This window comes from Mirounga angustirostris, unplaced genomic scaffold (genome assembly GCF_029215605.1).
Source record: "Mirounga angustirostris isolate CCGP_5_RB_7025 unplaced genomic scaffold, mMirAng1.0.hap1 SCAF_9, whole genome shotgun sequence".
Classification (NCBI taxonomy): domain Eukaryota; kingdom Metazoa; phylum Chordata; class Mammalia; order Carnivora; family Phocidae; genus Mirounga; species Mirounga angustirostris.
In genome coordinates, this window is record NW_026991717.1 from 98,978,182 (window position 1) to 99,003,687 (window position 25,506).

A 25,506-nucleotide genomic window follows, 5' to 3' on the forward strand; every position below is an offset into this window, starting at 1 on the left:
ATTTTCTCTTCCTTATAATTTCCTAAATAACACTTTCTCTAGCTTACTTTATTATAAGAATACAGTATATAAACACATAACATAAAACATGTGTTAACTGACTATGTTATCAGTAAGACTCTGGTCAACAGTAGGCTACCAGTAATTAAGATTTTGAAAAGTTAGAAGTTATACACAAATTTTGACTGCGTGGGAGGTTGGTCAGTGCCCCTAACCCCGCCCCCCCCAATTATTCAAGGGCCAACTGTAATAAGAAACACATGTTTGGTCTTTGTCCCTGGTTCTTGGCACAGGGTTCCTAAAACCCTTATAATTTCCTGAGTGATAGTGTGAAAGAAATGTCTTTTATTATTCATATAAGCCTCTTTCAACCACACCTGAGTTTACCCTAATAAGGTGACTCTTGAGGATGGGAACTGACTGCCATAGGAACCAACCATGTGATTGGAGGGTTGAACTTTCTGCCCCATCCCTGACATCCGTAAAGGAGAGGGGCTTGAGACTGAGGTCAATTGCCAATGATTTAATTATCCCTACAGAATGGAACCTCCGTAAAAACTCTTAAATAACAACAGGGTCTGGGGAGCCTCCAGACTGGCACACACGTGTGTGTGGTACACTTGGACAGGATATGAAATCACCGCACCCCTTCCCTATACCTTGCCCTACATAGCTCTTTATCTGGCTTTTTACTGTATCCTTTCTAACACCCTTTCAAATCAGTAAATGTGTTTTAAACTAGTGAATGTAAGTAAATGCTTCCCTGAGTTTTGTGAGTCATTTTGTGAATCTGGTCAATTATTGAACCTTAGGATAGGGTCACGGGATCCCCCTTCCCCAATTTATAGCCAGTCAGTCAGATGTATAAGTGACAATCTGGAATGTGTGATGGCATCTGAAGTAGGGGGCAGTCTTGTGGGACTGAGTCCTGAATCTGACTGCACTCTCTCTGGGGAGTTTGTGGCAGAATTGAGTTAAATTCCAGGATCCCAGAATTGGAGAAATAGCTGGTATGGGGAAAAACCTCCATACCTTTGGTATCAGAAGTGTTGAGAATAGAAACAGTGGTGTTTTTCCTTTAGTTTCTCTCACTCAGCATAATGCCTTTGAGAATCTATCACAGTAGTTTAAACCTAATGGAAAATTACAGATTCAGTTTTATTAAATGTTAACTCATCCATACTGTGTACATTCCTGAGCAGCCTCAGAAATTTATCTGGGTAAATGGGAAAAGCCCAAAAGATAGTGTTAATTACACTAGAACCTTATGTATGAGCTCCTGCTGTTGAAGTCTTCTCTGATCACTAGTATTTTTTTTTTTTTAAATTCGTTACAACTTTGGATACCATTTTGGTTTATAAGCTATAACTGACATTGCTAACTGACTATGAGATAGAACCACAGACTTGTAAGAATCCTTGGAAATCATCCAGGGAGGCAGGTTAGTGATGTGATGAATAAGGGCTCTGGTATCATACAGATCTAGATTCCTGCCATTCTTAGTTAAATTCATTCACCTTTCACTGAGTTTCAGTTTCCTTATCAGTAAAATAGAGAAAACAAAGTAGGTATATTTCATAGCTATATGAGAAAATTAAATGAGAAACTCCATGCAAAATGAACTATGGAGTGCCAGGCACACAGTCAAAGCTCCACAAACAGCAGCTGATATGTCTAAAACTCTTTCACTTTCCAGATTATGCAAATCATCAACTGAAACATGCCATCCTAATGGTTTAAATATTAAAAGGTCACAGCTTTGTGCATATTTTAGCTCATAACTCTTTAAGGAAGCAAACAAAAATGATTTTATTTAAACAAATATATTGTATAATTTCTCTATGCTAGATTATAATTTACCAGCCCAGGGAATGCAGGAACAAAAGAAAACAAAAAACCTGAGATTTTATCTTCCAAATATAGGAAAAGAAAATTATTAGAAAGAAAATGTAAGCTCATATGGAATTGTGGACAACAAATATTTTTAAAGTTGTCAACAAATCACTTTCTGTCAAAAACTTTATTTTGTTCCCTCCACATGCTCCCCATTCCCCCTGCCCCACCCCCTAGTCCACAGAAGGCATGCATAAAAACTGGGCTATCTGTGAAATCTATATGGTGATCCAAATCAACATATGTCAATATAATTATTTTAAGAATCAATCACAGACCTGTACCCCTGAAACAAATAATACATTATATGTTAATAAAAAAAGAGATAAAAAAATAAAAATCAGTGGATTTTCTTAAATTATCTAGAACAAAGAGTGACTATACCTCAAGACAACTAAATGAAAGACACTTTGTTCCCAACGAGCAACACCTTGTTTCCACTGACTAAATCACTTAATTTTTAAACAAACTATACCTCCATCAAGAGTAAGTTTTGACCGCCACTCAACAGGCAGAAATTCAACATGTGTTGCGTGGTTGGAAAAATGCCTTTCTTCTATTTTTCTTGCAGCTTCTCTCATCCTAAAAAAAAAAAACAAAATAAAAACAAAACATTATCAGAGTAATTTCTCATATGTACTTATACGGTATAAAATGTCTTTAATCATACCACTTCCACTTGCTTCTAACTTCATCCTATAATGTTTCAATCATCGTTACACTATGCAATAGTTCACAATACTAGGAAACCTTAATTTCAAAGCTATTTCCCTAAATTTGTCACCTATGATTTCATATATTACAAACTTTCACATTATATTCTAAATAATTATATGTATATATTTTTAGTAGAGAGAGTAGGACAACGAAATCCCTACCTCTTCTGCCATCACTCTGTTCCAAATATTAGCAAGTCATGGCCTGTCTTATTTCATCTATTCCTCCACTCATTCTCTCCATAATATGAATTTTTAAATTTTATTTTTAAAATTAAGATATAGCAAAATTGACATCTTTTCCCTTTTGGTGTCAGTTGTAGAGATTTGTGGTTAGCACCACCACAATTAAGATACAAACTAGTTCTATCATCCCCCCAAAATTCCCTCATACTAACCCTTTATAGTAACACCCTTCCCCCATAATATTTTAAAGCAAATCCCAGACATCACATCATTTCATCTGTAAATTGTTTAGTAGCTATTTCTAAAATATAAGGAAAACATAACCTATTTAGTACTATTATCATACCAAAACTTTTAACAATTTTTTAATTTCAGCAAAGATGTAGTTCAGTGGTCCCATTTTCCCAGTTAGACTAGAAATGTTATTTTCTAACATAAAATATATATTTACACTTGTCTGAATTGAGCTCCAAATACAATAATCCTCCCCTTTATATGTGGGGACACATTCCAAGACCCCTAGTGGATACTTGAAACTGCAGACAGTACTGAACCCTACATGTACTGTTTTTTCCTATACATACACACCTATGATAAAGTTTAATTTATAAATTAGGCACATTGAGAGCTTAATAACAATAACTAATAATAAAATAGAACAATTATAACAATATAATGTAATGAAAGTTGTATGAATGTGGTCTCTCTCTCTAAATCTTATTGCACTGTACTCCTTCTTCTTGTGATGACATGAGATGATAAAATGTCTGTGCGGTGAGATGAAGTGAGGGCAATGACACAGGCATGGTGATGTAGTGTTAGGCTACTATCACCTGCTTCCAGATGCAGATGACACTAGATAACTGACATCACAGAGAGTGAAACTGCAGATAAGGTGGGGGACTGTATAGTCCGTGCACTGTAGTTGGTAGGTATGTCTCTTATGCGTCTTTTTTTTTTTAAGATTTTATTTATTTGTCAGAGAGACAGAGAGAGAAAGAGAGAACAAGCAGCAGGAGCGGCAGGGGCAGAGGGAGAAGCAGGCTCCAGCCGAGCAGGGAGCCCGATGCAGGGCTTGATCCCAGGACCCTGAGATTATGACCTGAGCCTTAACCAACTGAGCCACCCAGGCATCCCGTGTCTTTTAATCTATCAGTTCCCCTCACCTTTTTTTTTTTTTTTTGGTTTTGTTTTATAATTTATTTTTGTCCTGTAGAGTTCCTGAGAGTCTGGTTTTTAATGACTACAACCCCGTGGTATTGTTTAACATGTTCTTTGTTCTCTATTTCCTGTAATTTGTTAGTGAGATATAGGGGCTTGATCAGATTCAAGTTCTGTTGTTTTGGCAAGACTACTACTCCATGGGTGCATACAAATGTGGTGGTCTCTTTTTGGTCACACTAGGAGTTACGACGATCATTACTTAGATTGATTAATTTAGGGCGCCTGGGTGGCTCAGTTGGTTAAGCGACTGCCTTCGGCTCAGGTCATGATCCTGGAGTCCTGGGATCGAATCCCGCATCGGGCTCCCTGCTCGGCAGGGAGTCTGCTTCTCCCTCTGACCCTCCCCCCTCTCATGCTCGCTCTATCTCATTCTCTCTCTCAAATAAATAAATAAAATCTTAAAAAAAAAATAGATTAATTTATTATGGTTCCATTACGCCTTATTTCTTTATAAAGCTTATACTTCTAGAAAGAGAAATTTCCTCACATCAAATATTTGGCTGCTTTGTAGTACAACCAAATAGTTTATGAACTGAGAAAAGGCAAAATGAATGGTTAATTCTTCCCTTTTATTAACAATTTTCAAAATACTGAGTTCTTAGCTTGTATATTTTTTGACATCTTTACTAACTCATACACTTAAAACTTATTTGAAGTGTTTCTTTTTTTTTTTTTTTTAAGATTTTATTTATTTATTTGTCAGAGAGAGAGTGTGTGTGTGCACAAGCAGGGGGAGTGGGAGAGGGAGAAGCAGGCTTCCCGCGGAGCAGGGAGCCCGATGCGTGGCTCGATCCCAGGACCCTGGGATCATGACCTGAGCTGAAGGCAGACGCTTAACGACTGAGCCACCCAGGTGCCCCTAATTTTTTTTTTTTTTAAGATTTTATTTATTTGACAGAGAGAGACACAGCGAGAGAGGGAACACAAGCAGGGGGAGTGGGAGAGGGAGAAGCAGGCTTCCCGTGGAGCAGGGAGCCCGATGCGGGGCTCGATCCCAGGACCCTGGGACCCTGACCTGAGCCGAAGGCAGACGCTTAAAGACTGAGCCACCCAGGCACCCCGCTATGAATATTCTTTAACAGGTTTTTGTGTAGATAGGTTACCAGTTCTCTTGGATATATACCTAGGAGTGGAATTATGGGCTGGTATGCTAACTCTACGTTTAAATTTTTGAAGAAGTGCTAAACTGTTTTCCAAAGCAGTTGTACTACTGCACAATCCCGTCAGCAACATGAGGATTCTAATTTTTCCACATCCTCACTAACACTTGTTATTTTCCATCTTTTTGATGAGAGTCAACTTTGCGGGTGTGGAGTGGCATCTCTTTGTGGTTATGAATTGCATCTCCCTAATGCCTAATGATATTGAACATCTTTTCATGTGCTTAAGGGCCATTTGTATATTTTAACTGGACAAATATTTTTCAAATCCTTTATCTATTTTAAAAATTGAGTTTTTTATCTTTATACATGCTAGATACTATAGATCCTTCTCAGATTATGATTTGTAAATCATTCTGTGGGTTGTCTTCACTTTCTTGATGATGTCCTTTGAAGAACAAGTTAGAACTTTTGCTGAAGTCCAATTTATCTCTTTTTCCCTCTGTGGCTTCTACTTTTGATGTTGTATCTCAGAAACCATTGCCTAATCCAAGGTTACAGAGATATACTCCTATGTTTTAAGAGTTTTATAGTTTTGGCTCTTATATTTTGGTCTTTGATTAATTTTGAATTAATTTTTTGTGTGTGAGGTAGGGTTTTAATTTCATTCTTTTGCAGATAGATATCCAGGTGTCCCAGCACCGACTGTTAAAGGGCTATACTTGGGGCACCTGGGTAGCTCAGTCAGTTAAGCATCCAACTCTTGATCTCAGCTCAGGTCTTGATCTCAGGGATATGAGTTCAAGCCCTGCATTGGGCTCCACTCTGGGTATGGAGCCTACTTAAAAATATTCTTTCCTCAATGAATTATTTTGGCACTTTTGCTGAAAATCAACTGAACTCTTAATTCTATTCCATTGGGATCATGCTTTGTAGCAAGTTATGAAATTGGGAAGTGTAAGTCTTCTATCTTTGTTCTTTTTCAAGATTGCTTTGGCTGTTCTGGGTTCCTTGCATTTCCATATGGATTTTAGGATCAACTTGTCAATTTCTGCATAAAAGACATGTAGGACTTTAATACGGATGTGCTGAGTTTGTAGATCAATTTGGGAAGTACTGCCATTTTAATGACATTAAATGTTCTAATCCACAACTGTTGTTTTTATTTGGTCTTCTTTAATTTCTTTCAAAGGTGTATTGTAGTTTTCAGTGTACAAATCTTACATTTCTCTTGTTAAACTTATTCCTAAGTAGGTTATTTTTTTTGATGCTGTAATAAATGGAAATGCTTTTTCTTTTCATTTTTTAAAATAAACTCTACCCCCAACGTGGGTCTTGAAATCACAACCCCGGGATTGAGTCATATACTCTTCTGACAGAGCCAGCCAGGCACACCTGGAAATGCTTTCTTAATTTTCGGATTATTAATTGCTGAGTTCATTTATTAGCTGTAGTAGTTTTTTTTGTGTGTATGTATAGATTCCCTAGTATTTTCTCTCTATAAGATCATGGTATCTGTAAAGAGAGATCATTTTATTTCTTCCTTTATAATCTGGATCTCTTTTATTTCTTTTTCTTGTCTAATTGCCCTGGCTGATACCTATGGTACAATGTTGAACAGAATTGGGAAGGGACATTCCTGTTTTGCTTTTGATCTTGAGGAAAAGCTTTCAGTCTTTCACTGTTAAAGTATAATTTTAGTCATGGGCTTGTACATGCCTTTTATCAGATTGAGGAGATTCCCTTCTCTCTCTAGTTTCCTGAGTGTTTTCATTATGAAAGGGTGTTAAATTTTGTCAATGCCTTTTCTGCATCAAAAACCACATGGTATTTTTTTTTTTTTCCTTTGTTCTATTACCCTTGACTGATTTCTTTTAAAAATATGTCAGACCAACCTTGCATCCCTGAGATAAATCCCACTTGGTCATAGTGTATAATCTTTTTTTTTTTTTTTTACGATTTTATTTATTTGCGAGAGACAATGAGAGACAGAGAGCATGAGAGGGAGGAGGGTCAGAGGGAGAAGCAGACTCCCTGCCGAGCAGGGAGCCTGATGTGGGACTCGATCCCGGGACTCCAGGATCATGACCTGAGCCGAAGGCAGTCGCTTAACCAACTGAGCCACCCAGGCGCCCCATAGTGTATAATCTTTATGTGCTGCTGGATTCAGTTCGTTGAGGATTTTTGTGTCCATAAGAAATATTGATTTGTATTCACAAGGGATACTGGTCTATAGGTTTTTTTTTCCTTATGGTATCTTTGTCTGTTTTTGGCATCACAGCAATACTGGCCTCAAAGGATGAGTTGGGAAGTTTTCTCTCCTCTTCCATTTTTTGGAGAGTTTATAAAGAATTGCTGCTCCTCTTTTGTGTTTTTGTTTTGCAGAATTTGCCAGTGAAGCCATCTGGTCCTGAGCCTTTTTTTTTTGGAAGGAAGTTTATTGATTATTAATTCAAATGCTTTACTTGTTAATGGTCAATTTAGATTTTCTATATCTTCTTACTGGTCATCAAATCAGTTTGGTAGTGTGTATCTTTCTAGGAATTTGTCCATTTCATCTAGGCTATCTAATTTGTTGGCACAGAATTATGCTTAGTATTCCCTTATAATCCTTTTGATTTCTGTAAGATTAGTAATTATGTCCCCTCTTTCATTCCTGATTTTAGTAATTTGAATCTTCTCTTTTCTTGGTCAGTCTAGCTGCAGGTTTCTCAGTTTTGCCGATCTTTTCAAAGAGCCACAGTAATATATAGAGGTCATCCTCATTGTTTTACAACTGCATAGTTTTCCATCATATAAATAGCCATAGTTTATCAACCAGTCTCTTACTGATGAACATTTGGGTAATTTCCCATTACACGTAATGCTGCAAAGAATAGCTTTGTGCATATATCTTTTTAAAAATATATTTGCTAATATTATCCTTGATTCCCAAGTTAAGTTTGCTGGGTCAAAGAATAAATGCATATATAATTTTGACACACATTCCCACATTCTCTCTTCTTCACTGCAGTTTACTAGCAGTATGAGAATGCCTATCACCTATAGTCTGGCTAAAGGCGTATATTGTCAAATTTTGGATTTTTTGCTAATCTCATAGTCAAGAAATGGCATCTTAGTGCAATTTTAATTTACATTTGATTGAGCATTTCCTTTTCTGGGAATTAGATGTTCACCTCTTTAGCCCATTTTTCTAAAAGGTAGCCAGATATTTTTTCTTTATTTTTAGAAGTTCCCTATATATTAAGGATACTATTTATCTGTGATATAAAAGCTGCACATGGTTTCTCTCAGCTTGTCTTATTTTATGTTTTTGTCAACATAGCTTTTTTTTCTGGATCAAGTCATAGTTAGGATAGTTTTCTCTATTCTTTTTTTTTTTTAAAGATTTTATTTATTTATTTGACAGAGAGAGAGATAGCGAGAGCAGGAACACAAGCAGGGGGAATGGGAGAGGGAGAAGCAGGCTTCCCGCCGAGCAGGGAGCCTGATGTGGGACTCGATCCCAGGACCCTGGGATCATGACCTGAGCCGAAGGCAGACACTTAACGACTGAGCCACCCAGGCGCCCATAGTTTTCTCTATTCTTAAAGTGTAGAAGAATTCAAACTCCCCTCAATTCCACCTTTTAAATCCATAGTATTTGTATGGCTTCATTTCTTATATTTAAATGTGATCCAATAAAAATTTATCTGAGTGTGAGAAATGGACCCAATTTTATTTTTTTCCTATGGCTATCTAATTATCCCAATACTATTTGTTAAAAAAGTCTATCTCCATTTCTAGTATATTTTAAAAGGCAATATTTACAATATGATTACATTTTACTGATTGTATATCCTCACAGTTGCCTTTAAAAACATCTAAATAAATTCTAGGTTGCCAAAAGGAAAATCTGCTTCCTTTATCATTACTGAAAATAAATGACAGCCAAAACTTCAGACTTGAAGGCATGATCTCTTTCATTACCCACAGAGTCTATTTTGTTTTTGTTTTATTTTTTACAGCAGATACTCCAATAAGGGTTATAAACACATTTTTAAGTTTCTTGGCCATCTTTTCAAATGTTTAGTTTTAACAAGTATGAGAACGTATAAGAAAGACCATATTTTAAGATTTCTAATATTATTCTACCCACATTTTTGTTTGATGACTGTATAGTTCTTACATATTTCATTATGATATAATAATTAGCATTATCTGATCAAATATGTCAAAACTGATGGGGCTGAGGAACCCTGACTGAATTATAAACTCAGGAAAACACTACATTAGCCTAAAATATTGTCCTCTTCTACAGTAAACTTACACAGTCCTCTACTCCACAGGATCACTATCCTAGTTCTCAGATGGTCACATATGTAGATACTGATTAGGCAAGCAGGTATATCTCCTAAATCACTTGGTTGTAATTAATAGGAATGACTCAAAAAAAAAGGAAAGGGAAAGATGAAAGAAGACAGTAAGAAATGGAGGAAGGAAGGGGATAAGGAGAAGGAGAGAAGAGGAAGAAGAGAGGGGGTAGGAGGGAGGGAGGGACAGAGAGATTGGTTATGTCCCCAGATTTGCCTTACTAAAAATGGTAAAACATTTCCTAAATGTAGAGGTCTTGACAACATGAGAAACACTGAGACCAACGGAGGGTGGAGGAAACAAAACAGGAATGCTTGCAAACCATTACGCTATGGCTCAAGCTACAACCCATGACGGTGCATCTGAAAGGCCACGCACAAAGCTCCGTCCTGTATAGAAGCTTATTAAACTTCAATGTTCCCCTGCTAGGCAATGAATGCTTATTTAGTTGATATTTTGAAAAAGGAAGGAAGAGATTAATAGTGCCTGAGAATTACTGTCCAATTAAGGATCACTAAATTGCTCTAAAAGAATAAGTTTTTATAATTCTCAATTAAAAAAAAATCAACTGATAAAACAAATTGGTATTAAGACATACATAGGAAAGGAGAAAAACAGAAAATCATAACAATCAACAAGGTACACTTTTTACACAAGAAAGCAAGGTCCAGAAGTGTATATGCCACCTTTGTGTGAAAAAATCTGGATTTACCTAAAGAAACTTTAGAACAATATAAAATAAATGATTAACATTGTTTTGAGACATAAGGACAGTGGACAATGGGGGATTATGGAGATAAGGACAGGAGTCAGATTTCTCACTCTGCACATTTTTATACTTTGATTTGTCAACCATGTGAATGGACTTCCTATTTAAAAAATCAATTTTGGGGCACCTGAATGGCTCAGTCGTTAAGCGTCTGCCTTCAGCTCAGGTCATGATCTCAGGGTCCTGGGATCGAGCCCCGCATCGGGCTCCTTGCTCCGCGGGAAGCCTGCTTCTCCCTCTCCCACTCCCCCTGCTTGTGTTCCCTCTCCCACTGCCTCTCTCTGTCAATAAATAAAATCTTTAAAAAAAATAAATAAAAAAAAAATAAAAAATCAATATACTCTTCTAAAATTATAGCTTTAACATTACTTATTTATGGTATTAGTATATAAGTTCCGTGAAGATTTCCCTTGTAATAAATTGCTACAAAAAGTAAATCCAATCCAATTCAAATACATTCATCCTTCTTAGTAAACCAGCTCTGATATTCCTAGAAGTTGTCTATCAACTTTCTTCTCAATCCACATCAATCACTAAAATAAGGTGAGGGATAAACCTCTAATTCTAGGTTTCTGAAACATGATTTCAAGAGGTCCTCAGAGAACAAAAGGTTGCCGGGGGTCGGGCGGGGGGAAGTCTTGTAACCCTTTATACTACTTTGTTCATTTCAACTGTAGTCTCACAAATACAAACAAGACTCAGAATGGCAGTGACAAAGATGAAGTTAATTTTACTCTTTTTATTGGACGACTAACTTAGGAATGGTAGAAAGCAGGGAAAGGATTAAGAGATCCTCTGGATTTCCCCATTTATTATTAAGCAGAATTCTTTTACGTTTATTCTCTATCAATTACTAATTTATGTGGGGGGTTTTCCATCAAACTAACCTGTCTCTGAAGGAATGATGGCAATCTTCTCTGTAGCTGATACTTTTTTTTTTTTTTAAGATGTGTTTATTTGAGAGAGAAAGCACGAGCATGAGGGGCAGAGGGAGAGGGGGAGAGAGAGTCCAAGCAGACTCAGTGCTGAGAGTGGAGCCCGACATGGGGCTCGATCCCATGACCCTGAGATTACCACCCGAGTGGAAACCAAGAGTTGGACACTCAACCAATTGCACCACTCAGGTGCCCCAGCAGATACTTGGTTTTTTTGAGCCACTTTGGATTCATTCATCCTACTTCCAATACTAGCTCTTGATTTTTATCTGTGGCTCTACCTCTCCCAATGATTATGATGAAGCCAACTTCCATCTGACTGTGGAAAGATGACAAGTTCAACAGATCAGACCCTGCAGGGCCACATGTGTAGATTCAGGCAGTTGGATGCAAAACCACTGGTCACTGAAATATCTAGACTAGCTGGGACTTCTGGAAAAAAAGACTTCTTCTTTCTTCTTTTTTTTTTTTTTTTTTTTTTTTTAAGATTTTTTTATTTATTTGACAGAGAGACGCAGCGAGAGAGGGAACACAAGCAGGGGGGGAGTGGGAGAGGGAGAAGCAGGCCTCCTGCGGAGCAGAGAGCCCGATGCGGGGCTCGATCCCAGGACCCTGGGACCAGGACCTGAGCTGAAGGCAGACGCTTAACGACTGAGCCACCCAGGCGCCCCGGCTTCTTCTTTCTTCTTGAAGTTGAACACAATATAATATAAATCACATCTGGAACCAGATGTCTGAGAATAGCTAAAAAAATGAAGGAAAGTAGCGTAGATAGAAACTGGATTCTGGATTCTCATGACTGGCAAATCTTAGATTTGAATTACTAAATCCTCCTTTAGGCTTAAGCCTTTTTGGGTTAGGTTTTCCCCAACCTACACCCAAAATAAGCAAGGTGATACCTTCCCATTTATCAATAGCTCCAGAAAGAACATGCCATTAAACCTATGTCTCAGGTTCCTAGGTATCCAAGCAAGAGATCAGCATTTTAACAATAAAAACATAAATATTTGAGAAGTCATGTGCAACTCACCAGAAAATAAAATCAGAATCAGAGGGAAGAGATTTTTTGTAATATAAGCTATGAAGACTGACAAAAGTTAGGGTGGCTTGGCAGTATCTGACAAAGTTTTTAAAAGTTGAACTGTACCTTTACTTTAATCCATCAGTTGGCATTAAGAGGTATTACAATAAAAAGTGAAACAAAACTCAACACTGCACTATTAGAGAGAGGCTGATGAGGACAAAATTCCTGGTATCACACAGTATTTGTTCTAAAGGACTCAAGAAACGCATTTACTTGAAGCCTCAGAACCAGATAAAGTGTGCTCTGAACCAACAACTGTTTGTTTTCATCACATCATAAATATGATTAGATTTTTCTTTCTTTCTTTTTTCAATTTTAAGTGGGCTCCACGCCCAACATGGGGCTTGAACTCATGACCCTGAGATCAAGAACTGCATGCTCTACCAGACTGAGCCAGACAGGAATCCCCGATTAGATTTTTCTTCATACTGGCTGCTAGTTTAGAGCCAAACTTGTGGTGGAATCTTTAACCCTAACATTTCCCTTCAACACAGTCCTCACACACAAATAAAAACATCCCCCACCCCTCTAACATGTTGGACTTTTTAGAATAAAGATGAATATAAATAATGAGGTAAATAATATACCATGTGTGTTGGTTAAAACACCCACTGTTCTCTGTGTAAAATTTAGAGTTCGGTTTCCCCTGGTAGTAATTAATTGGTCAGGTTAAACTGCTGACTGGCAATTTAAATGATTCTTAGGTTTTTCATAATTATGCAACTTTGCAATTATTCTCAGTTTCTGCAGTTCAGAAAGTAAGATACAAACCGAAAATTAAGCCTTTTTCTTTGCTTTCAACCTAACCTAGTTTTATGTTTTTAACCTTCATCTTCTCCATGCTGTAGGGGGAGAAAACTCAAATAATCATCATCACCATCATCATCATCTGGACATAATCACTCTCAAAATTTGGTCCAGAAATTCCATCTATAAAGTAAGAGATATTAGAGTACATTGAAGAAACATGTGGTAGAATGATTAAACTCTGTTATACCCCAGACCAAAGTTTGGATTCTAGACTAGATGGAGAATGTATTCATCAAAGAACTCACATGGCTGTATTTTTGATAATTCTTCCTTGGTCCATTTTCTGCCCAATGCCATGCACGACAAATACAATATGGGTAGTCTGTGATGGCTTGTCTTCTAATGTGGCTTCTTCTACATAACCTCTATGAAGTCTGGTCCCACTACTTGATGCTGTAGAAAAATTATGATTCTAAGTTTACTATTTATTCCAGAAATAACATTTTGACAATATATTGAAAGAAAATAATAAAGTAAAAGAGATCTTAAGAAAAAATTTCACTGGGTTGGGTGGGGATGAAACTTGTAAGAAGATGTACCTTGACTGGCTCAGATATAAAGTGCTTGACTGGACATGATGCTAAAACCAGAAACAAGAGGAAAAAAGGAAAGGAAGGAGGGAGGGATGGACAGAACACATAAAAATTTTAAAAAGTTCTCTATCAAAAAAATTCCATGAAGCAAAGCTAAAAGACAAATTGGGAAAATTTTTGCAAAATATGTTAATTACTGAGGTATGAAAGAAAGCTTACTAAACAAAAAGTGAGAAGATAACCATTCAAATAGCAAAATGGGCTAAAGGTACAACGTAATTCACAAAACAAATACAAATGACTAGTAAACATAGAGAAGATATTCAAGCACATCTGTTATCAAAGAAATCACAACAAAGATGGAATAGCAAAAAAAACCCTTAATATCAGACTTAACAAAAATTTCTGAAAAATTTATTAGTAATTTTCTCACATCTTCCTCAGGTACCATTTCCTCTTTTCTTCCCTTTAGTCACACTTCTTGAAAGAGTTGTCTATTCTCACTGCCTCCATTTCTTCACCTACCTAGATAGACTTCAACCCATGCCAATCTAGCTTCTGCCCCCTCAATCCATCCAAGTCACCAATGACCTCCATTTCACTACCTCCAACAGAAATTTTTAGTTTTCACCTTCAATTGCCATGTTTTATTTTCACATCACTGCCTGAGGTTTGACTGCTGTTGTGTTTCTAGAAGTATAAAAGACATTTATTAATCCTGTCAGATCATTCTAAATATATGATTACCACTGATGAATACATATGAACTCAATCACCTTAATAAAAGTTTCATTTAATAGGACAGTAACTGTCACTAAATTTAATACATATTTAAAATATACTAAAAATAGAATTTGAACAGTCTACTTTAAATGTAAGAGAAAAAGATTCTCAAAATTTTGACAAACTATAGTAATATTTAACAATTACCTTTAGAAAATCCCAGTTTTTGGGTTACTGTCCTTGCAATTTTAGATGTTGTTGCATCACTATAAAGATATACTTCATCCATACTGTGCCAGTCCACGTGATTTCGACTCAACTTGAAACTATGAATAGCTGTTGCAAAAAGGAAAAATTAATGTAGTTGCTCATTTGTGTGAAGAATTATAACACACAGATTTTTGAATCAATATTTGAACTCAGTTCAATAAAAAACTGTTTTGCTGAAACACATATTGATGTGAAGCAAGTAATGGATAGGGACTTTATTTTATAAATGATTAACCATGCTATAGGGAATGTCAACTTGTTAGAACAACACAGAATAACTGGCTTAACCACCATAATTTTAACCTCTAACATGTAGTTAATATGTTCTGATTATTAAAGAACTGCTTTCCCACGTGATAATGACCATTTCTTAGTTCTAAGGGATAATATATACCTTCATGAAAGTCCTCAATACCTTTGACATAGAAACTTAAGTTTCCTTTCTTCTGTGGATTTTATTTTTGGATCTGTGAAAACTTCACTCAGTGCAAGACAAAACAAGACTAAGAGGAAAAAATTTTATCTTTAAACTGGGAAGAGAACAACCTAATTTATGAGAATATATGGTAGTTTTGAAATGGATATAAAAACCAATTATCACTGGATATTGCTCACCATAACAGAAATCCAAAGTTGAAAGATGTTTTAGTAAGAAATCAAAGAAATTTTTTCTACTGTGATGTTCAAATCACTATGGTTATTGCATTTCTGTAACTAAGGTATGCCTGGTGAAAATAAGCTCTAAGGAAAAAAAAAAAATCAAACCTATATGCTCAAGAAATACATAAACTCTCTGAGGCAGGTACTATGTCTTGATCATTTTGTACCCCACTAGCACCAAACACAGTGTCCTAGCACAATGCCCGACACGTATCACAAATTCAGTAATGTTTGTGGAAGCAATGGATTAAGAGAACTGTCATTTACATATTCATCCATTCATAACTTGATAATTCTTATATTCTGAAGGCCTTAAAGTTTCCTTTCTATACCTCTGGTATAGAGGTGAGAAAAATCCACATATCCCTCTTCAGAAAAGTACGCACCTTAAAACTGCTATGCCTGATTTATTTTTTTTTTAAATCCTTTTTAAGCAAAATATTACCTCCCATTATATATAAAGACCCAGAGGTACAAAGAGAATAAGTGACTTGCCACAAAGCTGATTACCAGCAGAGTCTAACTATTCTGATTTGAAGATGGGCTGAAAATAACCTCTACTTAAATATGAAAGGTTACATAGCCCTGGTCAAGAACTAAGATCGTAAGTCATTTTTATGAAAAACTATTCCCTACTAAAACACATAGAAAAGTAAATCCTTTCAGAGAAATTATTCTCAATTATGTTACAAATGTAATTTCAAAAATTTATGAAAAACCAATTTATATTTCACCTGTCAGGATACATTACTAACACTGAACACAGACCAAGATGCAATGAATGTAACAAATATTAATAATGTTCAATCCAAAAAAACAAACAATAACGATGTACAAGCTCAGCTTTTTTTATAAAAGAACTTTTAAAAATCTTTTGCAAGAGTTTAGTAATTATTTACTTTTCTATGTCTGGTCCAAACCACTATTTTATGCCTTTTTATCTAATGTTTCCAAACTACATCTTTGTTAAAAGTTTTGAGCAACACATGCTTAAAACATTGAAACTACAAGACTAAGATATTAAGAGAATAGTGTTAAGCCAACAAAATTTTATTCCTCTTCAAATCATCCACAAGCTGCCTTAAAGTAAAACATCTTAGTATTGGTGAACATCCCATTACACTGGACCACACACATTATTTACAAATGTTTATATCGCTTATAGTTAAGTAACTCTAAGCAAAATAGCACAACAGACACATTTCTAAAAAACTAGTAACTTCTACGCTTTAAATGCTGAATACTGTAAGCCAGGGAGAAATAACTACATGGAGAAATAAAACTACAATTACTGTACCTTGAGAACGCTTTCGTTTAAGACCTGCCGCATCTGTACTCTCCTTATATCCTCTCCATTTGAAGAGAGAAGGGAGGGAGAAGGGAGGGAGGTGGTAGACAACTAAGAAAGCAAAAACACTGAGCTTCAAAGTAAATTTTAAATGGTTTGCCATTTTGCCTTTTTGCTGTATTAACTTTAAAAAAATGAGTTGTATTTGACAAACATTATTCTAAATGCTTTAATTTCTAATTAAAAATCGGCAAAGCGGGCGCCTGGGTGGCTCAGTTGGTTAAGCGACTGCCTTCGGCTCAGGTCATGATCCTGGAGCCCCTGGATCGAGTCCCGCATCCGGCTCCCTGCTCAGCAGGGAGTCTGCTTCTCCCTCTGACCCTCCCCACGCTCATGTGCTCTCTCTCTCTCATTCTCTGTCTCAAATAAATAAAATCTAAAAAAAAAAAAAAAAATCAGTAAAGCAAAATCAGTTTAATAATGTTTATCAAATATATGCTCTACTTTTATTGAAAGAAAAAAAGGCAAATGATACCTAAAATTTATCAGTTAAAGACAACTATGTGATCATAATATTTAATGTCTTTGCACAGATAGAATAAAAAATAGGTCATGGTATTTTTGTATGCATAAGGAACTTATAAGCCCCATTTTCACAATACTAAGGTTATTTACTTTCACCAAATTAGCTGACAGCTGATGTCCAAATTAAGAAGGCAATAAATAACATTTTAAACATTTAATGCAGTTTTCCTGAGAAAATATCACAGTATACATTCCACTAGATATCTTCTATTACTGAAGTATATCATGGAAACTTGCCACAGAAAATACTCTTTTCGCAACTCAGAGTTGCGAAAAGAATTTTAAAATGAAACTTTCGCCAAAATAAATCAAATTGGAAGCTCTTTAACTGGTTAGTGATAAAATAATGGAAGTCTGTAATAAACAATGAAAAAAAAGCCACTAGTAAAAAATGCATGTTGTGACATCTTATCAACATGAAACAGACAACATAAAGCCAGACATAGACTTGATATTTGGCAAATCAGTAGATAACCTTAAAGTCAATAATTTCCCTGTTGGACATGCAAGTTACAGATCAGTAAATTTCTTTACATTTTAAATAAGCATTTAAAAAAAAAATCCACTTGAAATTGAACCTTATAAATCAGTTTTTTTTCTTTTCTTTTTTTTTTTTTTAAATAAATCAGATTCTTAACACTTCAGGAAATGAACCACAGAACCTTTATGACTTAGTTCAAATTTATGTTCTAAAACATTTGCTTTTTCATCCTCACTCCCTTCTACAATAATGTGACATTCAAAGGTTAAATACTGCTCAAATATGAATATATTTAATTCCTGTTGTATAGGACTAGATACATTTTAAAAATCTGTTGTATGCATAGATGAAGTATATTCAAAGATTTGTGCAATAAAGGTAATTGAGAAATGCTTACAAGCCACTTAATTACAACTATATGTAATTAGATGGCTACAGACTAGGATTAAAAGCTGGGTTGTAACACTAAGATTATAAAAACATTTCTTTGTTAAAGAGGGGTGGAAAAATGACAACTTAAACATTTTCTTCATTGAAAAAGTTTCTTCTCAAAGGTGCCTTCTGGTCAGTTATTGAGGAGTAGATGTACCACTTCCAGGAAACATTTTTAAACAAAAAATTCATTAGGAAAAAGCTATCAAAGTAGGCCAAATAGGCATAAATTTGAGACTTTACTACTCAAAGAAACAAAACCTAGATTTTATATATCCACTAGTAAAACTAACATGAACCAAATCCATATTTACAAGGAAACTAAAATAATAATTAAAAAAGTCATTAGTAAAAATGTATGCTGTGACATTTGGTAAGCATGAAACAGCCAACATAAAGCCAGACACAGACTTGATATTTGGCAAATCAGCAGATAACCTTGAAGTCAACATTTTCCCTGTTAAATACTGCTGGTTATTTATAACATAAAATGTCTTTACATTTTAAATAAGCAATTATTTAAAAATCCACTTGAAATACATATGGACCATTTGACTACACTTCAAAATTACGCAAACACTTTCAGAAAGCTAGTCAAGATATAAAAAAGAAAGGCTTTTCTTTCTAAAGGAACCGTACAATTTAGGGATTAAAAAAGACAAATACCCTAATATACTAAAAATAGAGAAGCACATTTATTTAAAACATTTTCACAAAATTAAATAGACATGGTTCTTTACCTTCCTTTCAAACCAAATTCTTATTTTCACTTGAAAGTCATTTGCTCTATGTGTCACAATTTCCCCATAGCATAGTTAGAAAGCTTAATTTTTTTCCGCCCAAAGCACAGCATTAGGGGTACTACCGTAAGCACAGTAGAGACAAAATGTATTTACAATCAATCCAACAGGGAGCACCATTAAATGAAATTCAAGTGTTAGAAAGCATTACTAAATTTTTCCCCCTAAAATAAAGTTTTAGTTAGGAATTCTTATGTTAGCAAAAATATGCATAAACTCAAAATGTTAATGTATTAAATGCTAACATTTAATTAAAATGTTATTTTATATCCTAAAGCCTTATATAGCAATGAAATAGATTTAAAGTAGCATTTCTAATAAATTTCCTTACTAATCCTTCTCTTAAAGGGATTTTCTTCATTATATAATTCTGAAAGCAACAGAGTATCAAAAGAGGGGGTTGCTAATGACACACTAATCCCCAGGACAGAACAACTCAATGACTTTTCCCTTTCTAAAAGCTGGTAACCTGGATAATCTCAACTTTAAGGAAAGCAGGTTTGCACATCTCAAGCATGCCAGCTGTAATGAGAAAACTCCCAGCAACTGAGTCTTGGATCTCAGTTAAGTTAGGTAAATTTATAAAAAGTAATAACCAAAAGCTAGAAGACGGGAATCCTCTTAGTCACCAAAGAGGGAGGAAAAGGAAAGCTGGTTAGAAAGGATTAGCAACTCCTCACCTTTTGACTTTTGCAGTTCTATATTCACAACTTGGGATATTCTTATCCAGCAACAGTGATAGCAATACACACTTTACATGCCAAATTGTTAACTGTATTAAGTCTTTCAAGATACACCAACACCTGTGATGTCACAGTACCCCAAAATAGCTTGAACAGTAACCTATCCATGACTTTATATTGATAGTGTGACTTACAGATAGCATATAGTTTTCACATTCTTAATCTGTTAATCTCTGCCTTTTAATTGGAGCATTAGTTCACTTATATTTACTGTAATTATTAACACAGGTGAATTTAGGTCTATCATTTCCCATTTATTTTCTCTTTGTTCCATCTGTATTTTGTTTGTTTCTCCTTTCCTACCTTCTTTTGGGTTAATTAAATATCTTTTACTATTTTATTTTAATGCCCCTACTTGATTTCTTTTCTTTCGTAACCTTGACACTTAAGAAAAAAAATCATCTTTATTGAGGTATAACATAAAAGTATAAGATATTTAACATGTACATCATAGTGAATTGATATACATTGTCAAAGGGTTCCCCTTATCTAGTTAATTAGATGCCTTAACATTTTTGAAGACCTCTGATCAGTTATTTTGTAGAATGTCCCTTAATTTGAGTTTATCTGATATTTTCTCATAATTGGATTGATGTTACGTATTTTTTGGTCAGGGTGAAGTACAGGACTAACTCATTTAGTTTAACCTTTTTAAAACTGGTTATTGCTTGGATAAATTATAAAGTGAGTCAAACACTAATCTGGCACTATGTTCCAAGTATTTTCAAAATTACTTATTTGAAGGGCTGATTTTATTTGTAGAATTCATCCCCAGTGAAACTCTAGACTTCCATTTGTTAGGCTGCAAGAAGGAGGGGTGGGAAGAGAATTTTTATTTTCACTCTAAGAGAAAACAAAATTTATTTATTTATTTAAAATTTTTTTATTTATTTCTTGACAGAGAGAGAGAGAGACAGCGAGAGAGGGAACACAAGCAGGGGGAGTGGGAGAGGGAGAAGCAGGTTTCCTGCCGAGCAGGGAGCCCGATGTGGGGCAAGACCCAGGACCCTGGGATCATGACCTGAGCCGAAGGCAGATGCTTAATGACTGAGCCACCCAGGCGCCCAGTGATGATGCTTTTATGGGTTATATTTGTATGCTAAAAGTTATGCAAAACTTTCATCAATCTATTTCAATGCTTACTTTGAGATTACTAGGAAAATTAACAAGGAGAAAATATCAAAAAAGCCAATTTATTTGTGGCATCAGCTACCCTAACCAAAACACAGGAAAGGTCAGAAAGAAAAGAAATTATTTTAATGTCCTTCAAGGCAAGAAGTCTGTTCAGTTTCTTAGAAATTCCAGAGGAAAAAAAAATTCCACAGAACACTTAAGAGTCCTAGATACAGTATTTTAAAATGTTTTTAATTATTAAATGGGATTTTTCCAGAAAGCCTTATTTGAAAAACTCCATGGCACTGTGATCTCCAACTCTGTATTCCAAGTCTGTTTGTAGAGTATCTAATTCTGTATTCACTGTTTATTGTGTTACCTTATACTTACTCTTTGTAACTACTCTCATCTTTGTCTTTGTCTTGCTCAAAACTTCTTGAGGTATCTTTCACAAAAGTGCCTAGCACAGTACTATCTGCACATGGAAACATTTAAAACCTCCTGACAATATGAAGAGTCAGGCTTTCTCATATGTACATGAGAAAATTTAGGTGGAAAAGATATTTTTTACCCTAATTAATTAATGAAATACGAAATTTCAGAAGCTTAGAGGTAAGAAGCAAAACAAAAGATTATAATATGTTTTTATCTTTGTAGATGTGGTAAATTTGATTTTTCTAACAATGGTGGCTTTCTGGACAGCAGATGTTCTTTCCTCAAGACCAGTGATAATTTTCAAATGTACTACAAAATTTCCCATAATCTTCAAGGTCAAATATCACATCTTAACACAGAAATGTTTTACATAAAACTGAATAACAACTAAAATGGCTGTAAATTTATGACAGTATATATACGAAATTGAATTTAAAATCTTTGTTAATAAAATATGCTGAAGCTTTACTTATATGCTACAGTGTATTTTAAAAAACCAATTTTCTTCTAATGATCCTTAAAAAATCATCATTTTGAAAGATTACAATGCAAAAATGTTATAACAGTTTAAAAATTTTCTGACCAAAGTATATCCTTAAAGCTAGCAAAAAATATTACTATAATACCCTAAATTGATACTCTAGAATCAACACACACACTCAAAGACATACTAAAAATCTACTCACACAAATATACTACATTCTTTATCAGACTTATTTAAATGACTGGCTCATTAAAATTAGGGCACTGTGAAGAAAACTGAAGTATCCTGCTATATTCAGCATTTTGGTAGGCAGTAGAAATAAAAAAGACAAAAAAATTGTAATTTTTATTGTAATAAAAACAAGATTCCAAATAGATGCGATCTAGAGATGAAACAGAGCTGATGACTAACTTCTATAAGATGAATTAGCAAGAGGAAAAAGAATGTTTTGAATACAGTACAAGAAAGGGGAATAATCTACTTATATTTTTATTTTTTATACTCACCCTTTTTCTCCTCCAAGCTTTTGGATTTTCTTCCCCCTACACTAAGAGTAAGGAATTTGGGTGGCTAAACCGGGTCTGTTAAGGTGAACTGCCATTTCTGAGGGAGGACTGAAGGAGACTTAATAGAAAGAAATCTAGAATTCAGCCTTCTCTAATAGCAATCTTATTTTGGTAGTGGTGATGAGCCACAACTTTCCTCAGTTATGTAGATTTTAATTAACTAGACACAAAAGATATGTTAATTTGGTATAAACTAAACTATATAGTTTCCTTGCTTGTGATGTGTGTGCGCGCGCATGCGTGTGTGTCTTCAGAGAGAAAGGGTAGGTGAAATAAGACTTAGGATGTTTGTTACTAACAATAAGAAAAAAAATAATCCAAGCCAATTTAAAGCTTATTGTTTTGCCATTAATTAAGTCATGTGAACAATTACTTATAACCACATAATTTTCCCAAGCTGCATTCTGTGAATTACTTGATCAATACTGAGTTTTTCTGCTTTAGAGATGTTTTATGAGAAAGGGAAAAAAAAATCACTTAATTCATATTTTAATTCACTAGTTTCAATAGGGCTTGCCAAGAAACCTCCAAAATAAAGGCAAGCATAGATGAAGAAACACTTTTTTAGAAAAAAATATTTAGAGAAATCTACAAATTCTAACCTACCTATATTATTATACTCACCAGAATAGCTGATCCCACTGCCTGCAGTAAATGGAACAATAGAAGTATTTTTAACTTGACCACACATTTTGAATTTTACTCAAGATCAGACATATAATGAAACATGGCAATCTTTGCTATTATATAAATATTTTAAGCTATTGCAAACAAATCCAAATGCTGAGTAAGGGAATATAAAGAGAAGACTGTTTCAAAGTAAAAGTTGATGTGGTTATTAGTATGGAGACAACCTAAAGATACGTATACAAAGGAAATTAAGGTGTTTTTTTTCTTAAATTTCAGGAAAAGAACCAACATTAAAATATTAACAAAACTGCCTGTTTGATATAATGACATATTTTTGTAGATTCAATTTTTGTTGGTAATTACAAACTACTGAAAAGGACTAATTCATGGAACACATATAATTTGTACAATAGTAAGTCATGTTAGTGTCATGTCAGTGAACACATATATTAAGTAAAATAAAAACTGAGACAGTTCAGGAATTCATAGCAGTATTAAATTCTAAAATAATCATCAAATGTTTAAATCAGAAATTTTATAAATTCTAACACTCATGAATTACTAGGCAAAATTAAGAACTACTCTAAACTTTGTTAAGAACTTACTTGGTTTACAACATATTAAATGTATTAATTGGTCTTACCATCTTTTCCATCTATGGATTTTGACACTTCAATATCAAAATTTTCCTGCATCTGCTGACCTCTAAAACAGCTGAGATGTTCTTGCTCAATTAAATTACTTTCTTCTTCTTCTAAAGGCTGCCAAGTACCATCAATAAACCACTGTCCACGCATTACTAGTATTTTATCTGCCTCTGAAAAGAGAAAACACAGAATTATACATTTTAGGATCCAACCTCCAGAAAGAGACACAGTAACTATAATTTTAATACTCTGTTACTATAACTGTGGCAAAAACTTCCATGACCCAGCAGAATCATTTAAAGTTTTAAATTTCAGATTTCAAGCCATGGCACATATTTTTTACAGTATATCATTTTATTTATATTGGATATTATGCAAAAATTTACTTTGGTATTCGAAAGGTAGATGAGCAGTTATCTTTATAACTGAGGCCCTGAGTAACCCAAATTAGTAGGTGATAGGGTTAAGACAAGTTCATGCAAGACTCTGGTGATAGTTCCAATGTCTTAGAAAATACTGATACACACTCCTAGAAGTAGTTCAGAAATAGTGCGCGTGGTAGTAGTGTGTTACACTTTTTAGGGTTGCCTTGAAGGGTACAGACTCCCAGTTAGAATACAGGAATAGCTGATACATTCAATTATAGTAAATTCCTTACCCATTTTAGGAAAAAACTGAGTAGAAAATTTTGAATAACTATAAACATTCCTTTGATTAAATACTGTTCCTATAAGCCTAATACTTTCCTTCCTTCCACCCCTCCCCCTGCTTCCTTTCTTCCTTTCCCTCCAGGCCCAGTGTGGAGCCCAATGCAGGGCTTGAACTCAGGACCCCAAGATCAAGACCTGAGCTGAGATCAAGAGTTGGACACTTAACTGACTAAGCCACCAAGGCGCCCCTATTTATATTTTGAAAAATAAACCACAACTGTCAGTTATGTTATTTTGAATACTTTAAGATTTATAAAAAATAAAGCAAAAATAAAATTGAAATAACAAACCCTAAAAATAAAAAGCAAAATAAAACAAATGAACTTAGGGGCGCCTGGGTAGCTCAGTCTTTAAGTGTCTGCCTTCGGCTCAGGTCATGATCCCAGGGTCCTGGGATAGATCCCTGCATTGGGCTCTCTGCCCTGCAGGAAGCCTGCTTCTCCCTCTCCCACTCCCCCTGCTTGTGTTCCCTCTCTTGCTGTGTCTCTCTCTGTCAAATATATAAATAAATCTTAAAAAAAAAAAAAAACCAACAAAACAAATGAACTTAATTATGTAGAGATTTGGTGGTTTAACCATATACAGGAAAAATTATTTCAAGTTGGCTTAAAACATAGTAGTTTTTATACACACACACACACACACACACACATATATTAGGATACATCCTGTGAACAAAAAGAACTGCAAATACATCTTAAGCCTGAATTTTGTTTCCTTGAGCTTTTAAAAATGCTGCTCTATGGTAGCTTTCCTTGGTATATTATTCTTGAGAAATCTGATGTAAATCTAATTTTTTTTTTTTTTTTTTAAGTAAAGTGATCTTCTGCTCATTCCTTACCCCAGGGGACAGAAAAAAAAATTGCCTTTAAAGTCTAATAGTTTCTGACTCAGAGTTCATTGTTCTGGATCAATCTGTCCAGGTGGGCCCTTTTAATATCTAGATTTCAGCTTTTCTCTTGTTTCTGAATAGTTCCCTTGGATTATGGTTTAGTAGTTAGTTCTGTTCCACTGATTTCTCCCCCTCAGGGACTCTAATTGTAGATATGTTGGGTCTTCCTTTGCCTATATTGCATTTCACACACTTTTTTTCTCAAGCTTTTTACTTCTTCCTGCATCTTTTCCATTATTTCGTTTGTTTTCCTTCCTTTTATAATGCCTCTTACATCAATGCCCTTATTAGTATGTCCACAAGAGAATTTTTTTATTCAGTTGGAATATTTAATAGTTTCCTGAAACTTCTGGGTACGATGGTGGAGTAGAAGGATCCTAAGCTCACCTCATCCCACAAATGCAACTAGGTAACATCCACATCAGTGTAAATAACCCAGAAAAC

The 25,506-nt window shown here is 34.9% G+C and overlaps 1 protein-coding gene across 5 annotated transcripts in view; it reads right to left on the reverse strand.

Moving 5' to 3' along the window:
• Positions 1-25,506, reverse strand: part of DDHD1 (DDHD domain containing 1) — a 98,765-nt gene that overhangs the window by 34,356 nt on the left and 38,903 nt on the right. For 2 of the 5 annotated variants that reach the window (XM_045900882.3, XM_045900884.3), the window contains exons 2-7: positions 23,457-23,630; positions 22,808-22,828; positions 16,554-16,655; positions 14,534-14,662; positions 13,316-13,463; positions 2,369-2,475 (exon numbers count right to left, since the gene is read on the reverse strand). In XM_045900882.3, coding sequence (XP_045756838.1) covers positions 2,369-2,475; positions 13,316-13,463; positions 14,534-14,662; positions 16,554-16,655; positions 22,808-22,828; positions 23,457-23,630 — 681 coding nt within the window. The remainder of the gene's footprint in view (positions 1-2,368; positions 2,476-13,315; positions 13,464-14,533; positions 14,663-16,553; positions 16,656-22,807; positions 22,829-23,456; positions 23,631-25,506) is intronic. The other 3 variants (XM_045900885.3, XM_045900886.3, XM_045900883.3) reach the window with 2 other exon arrangements.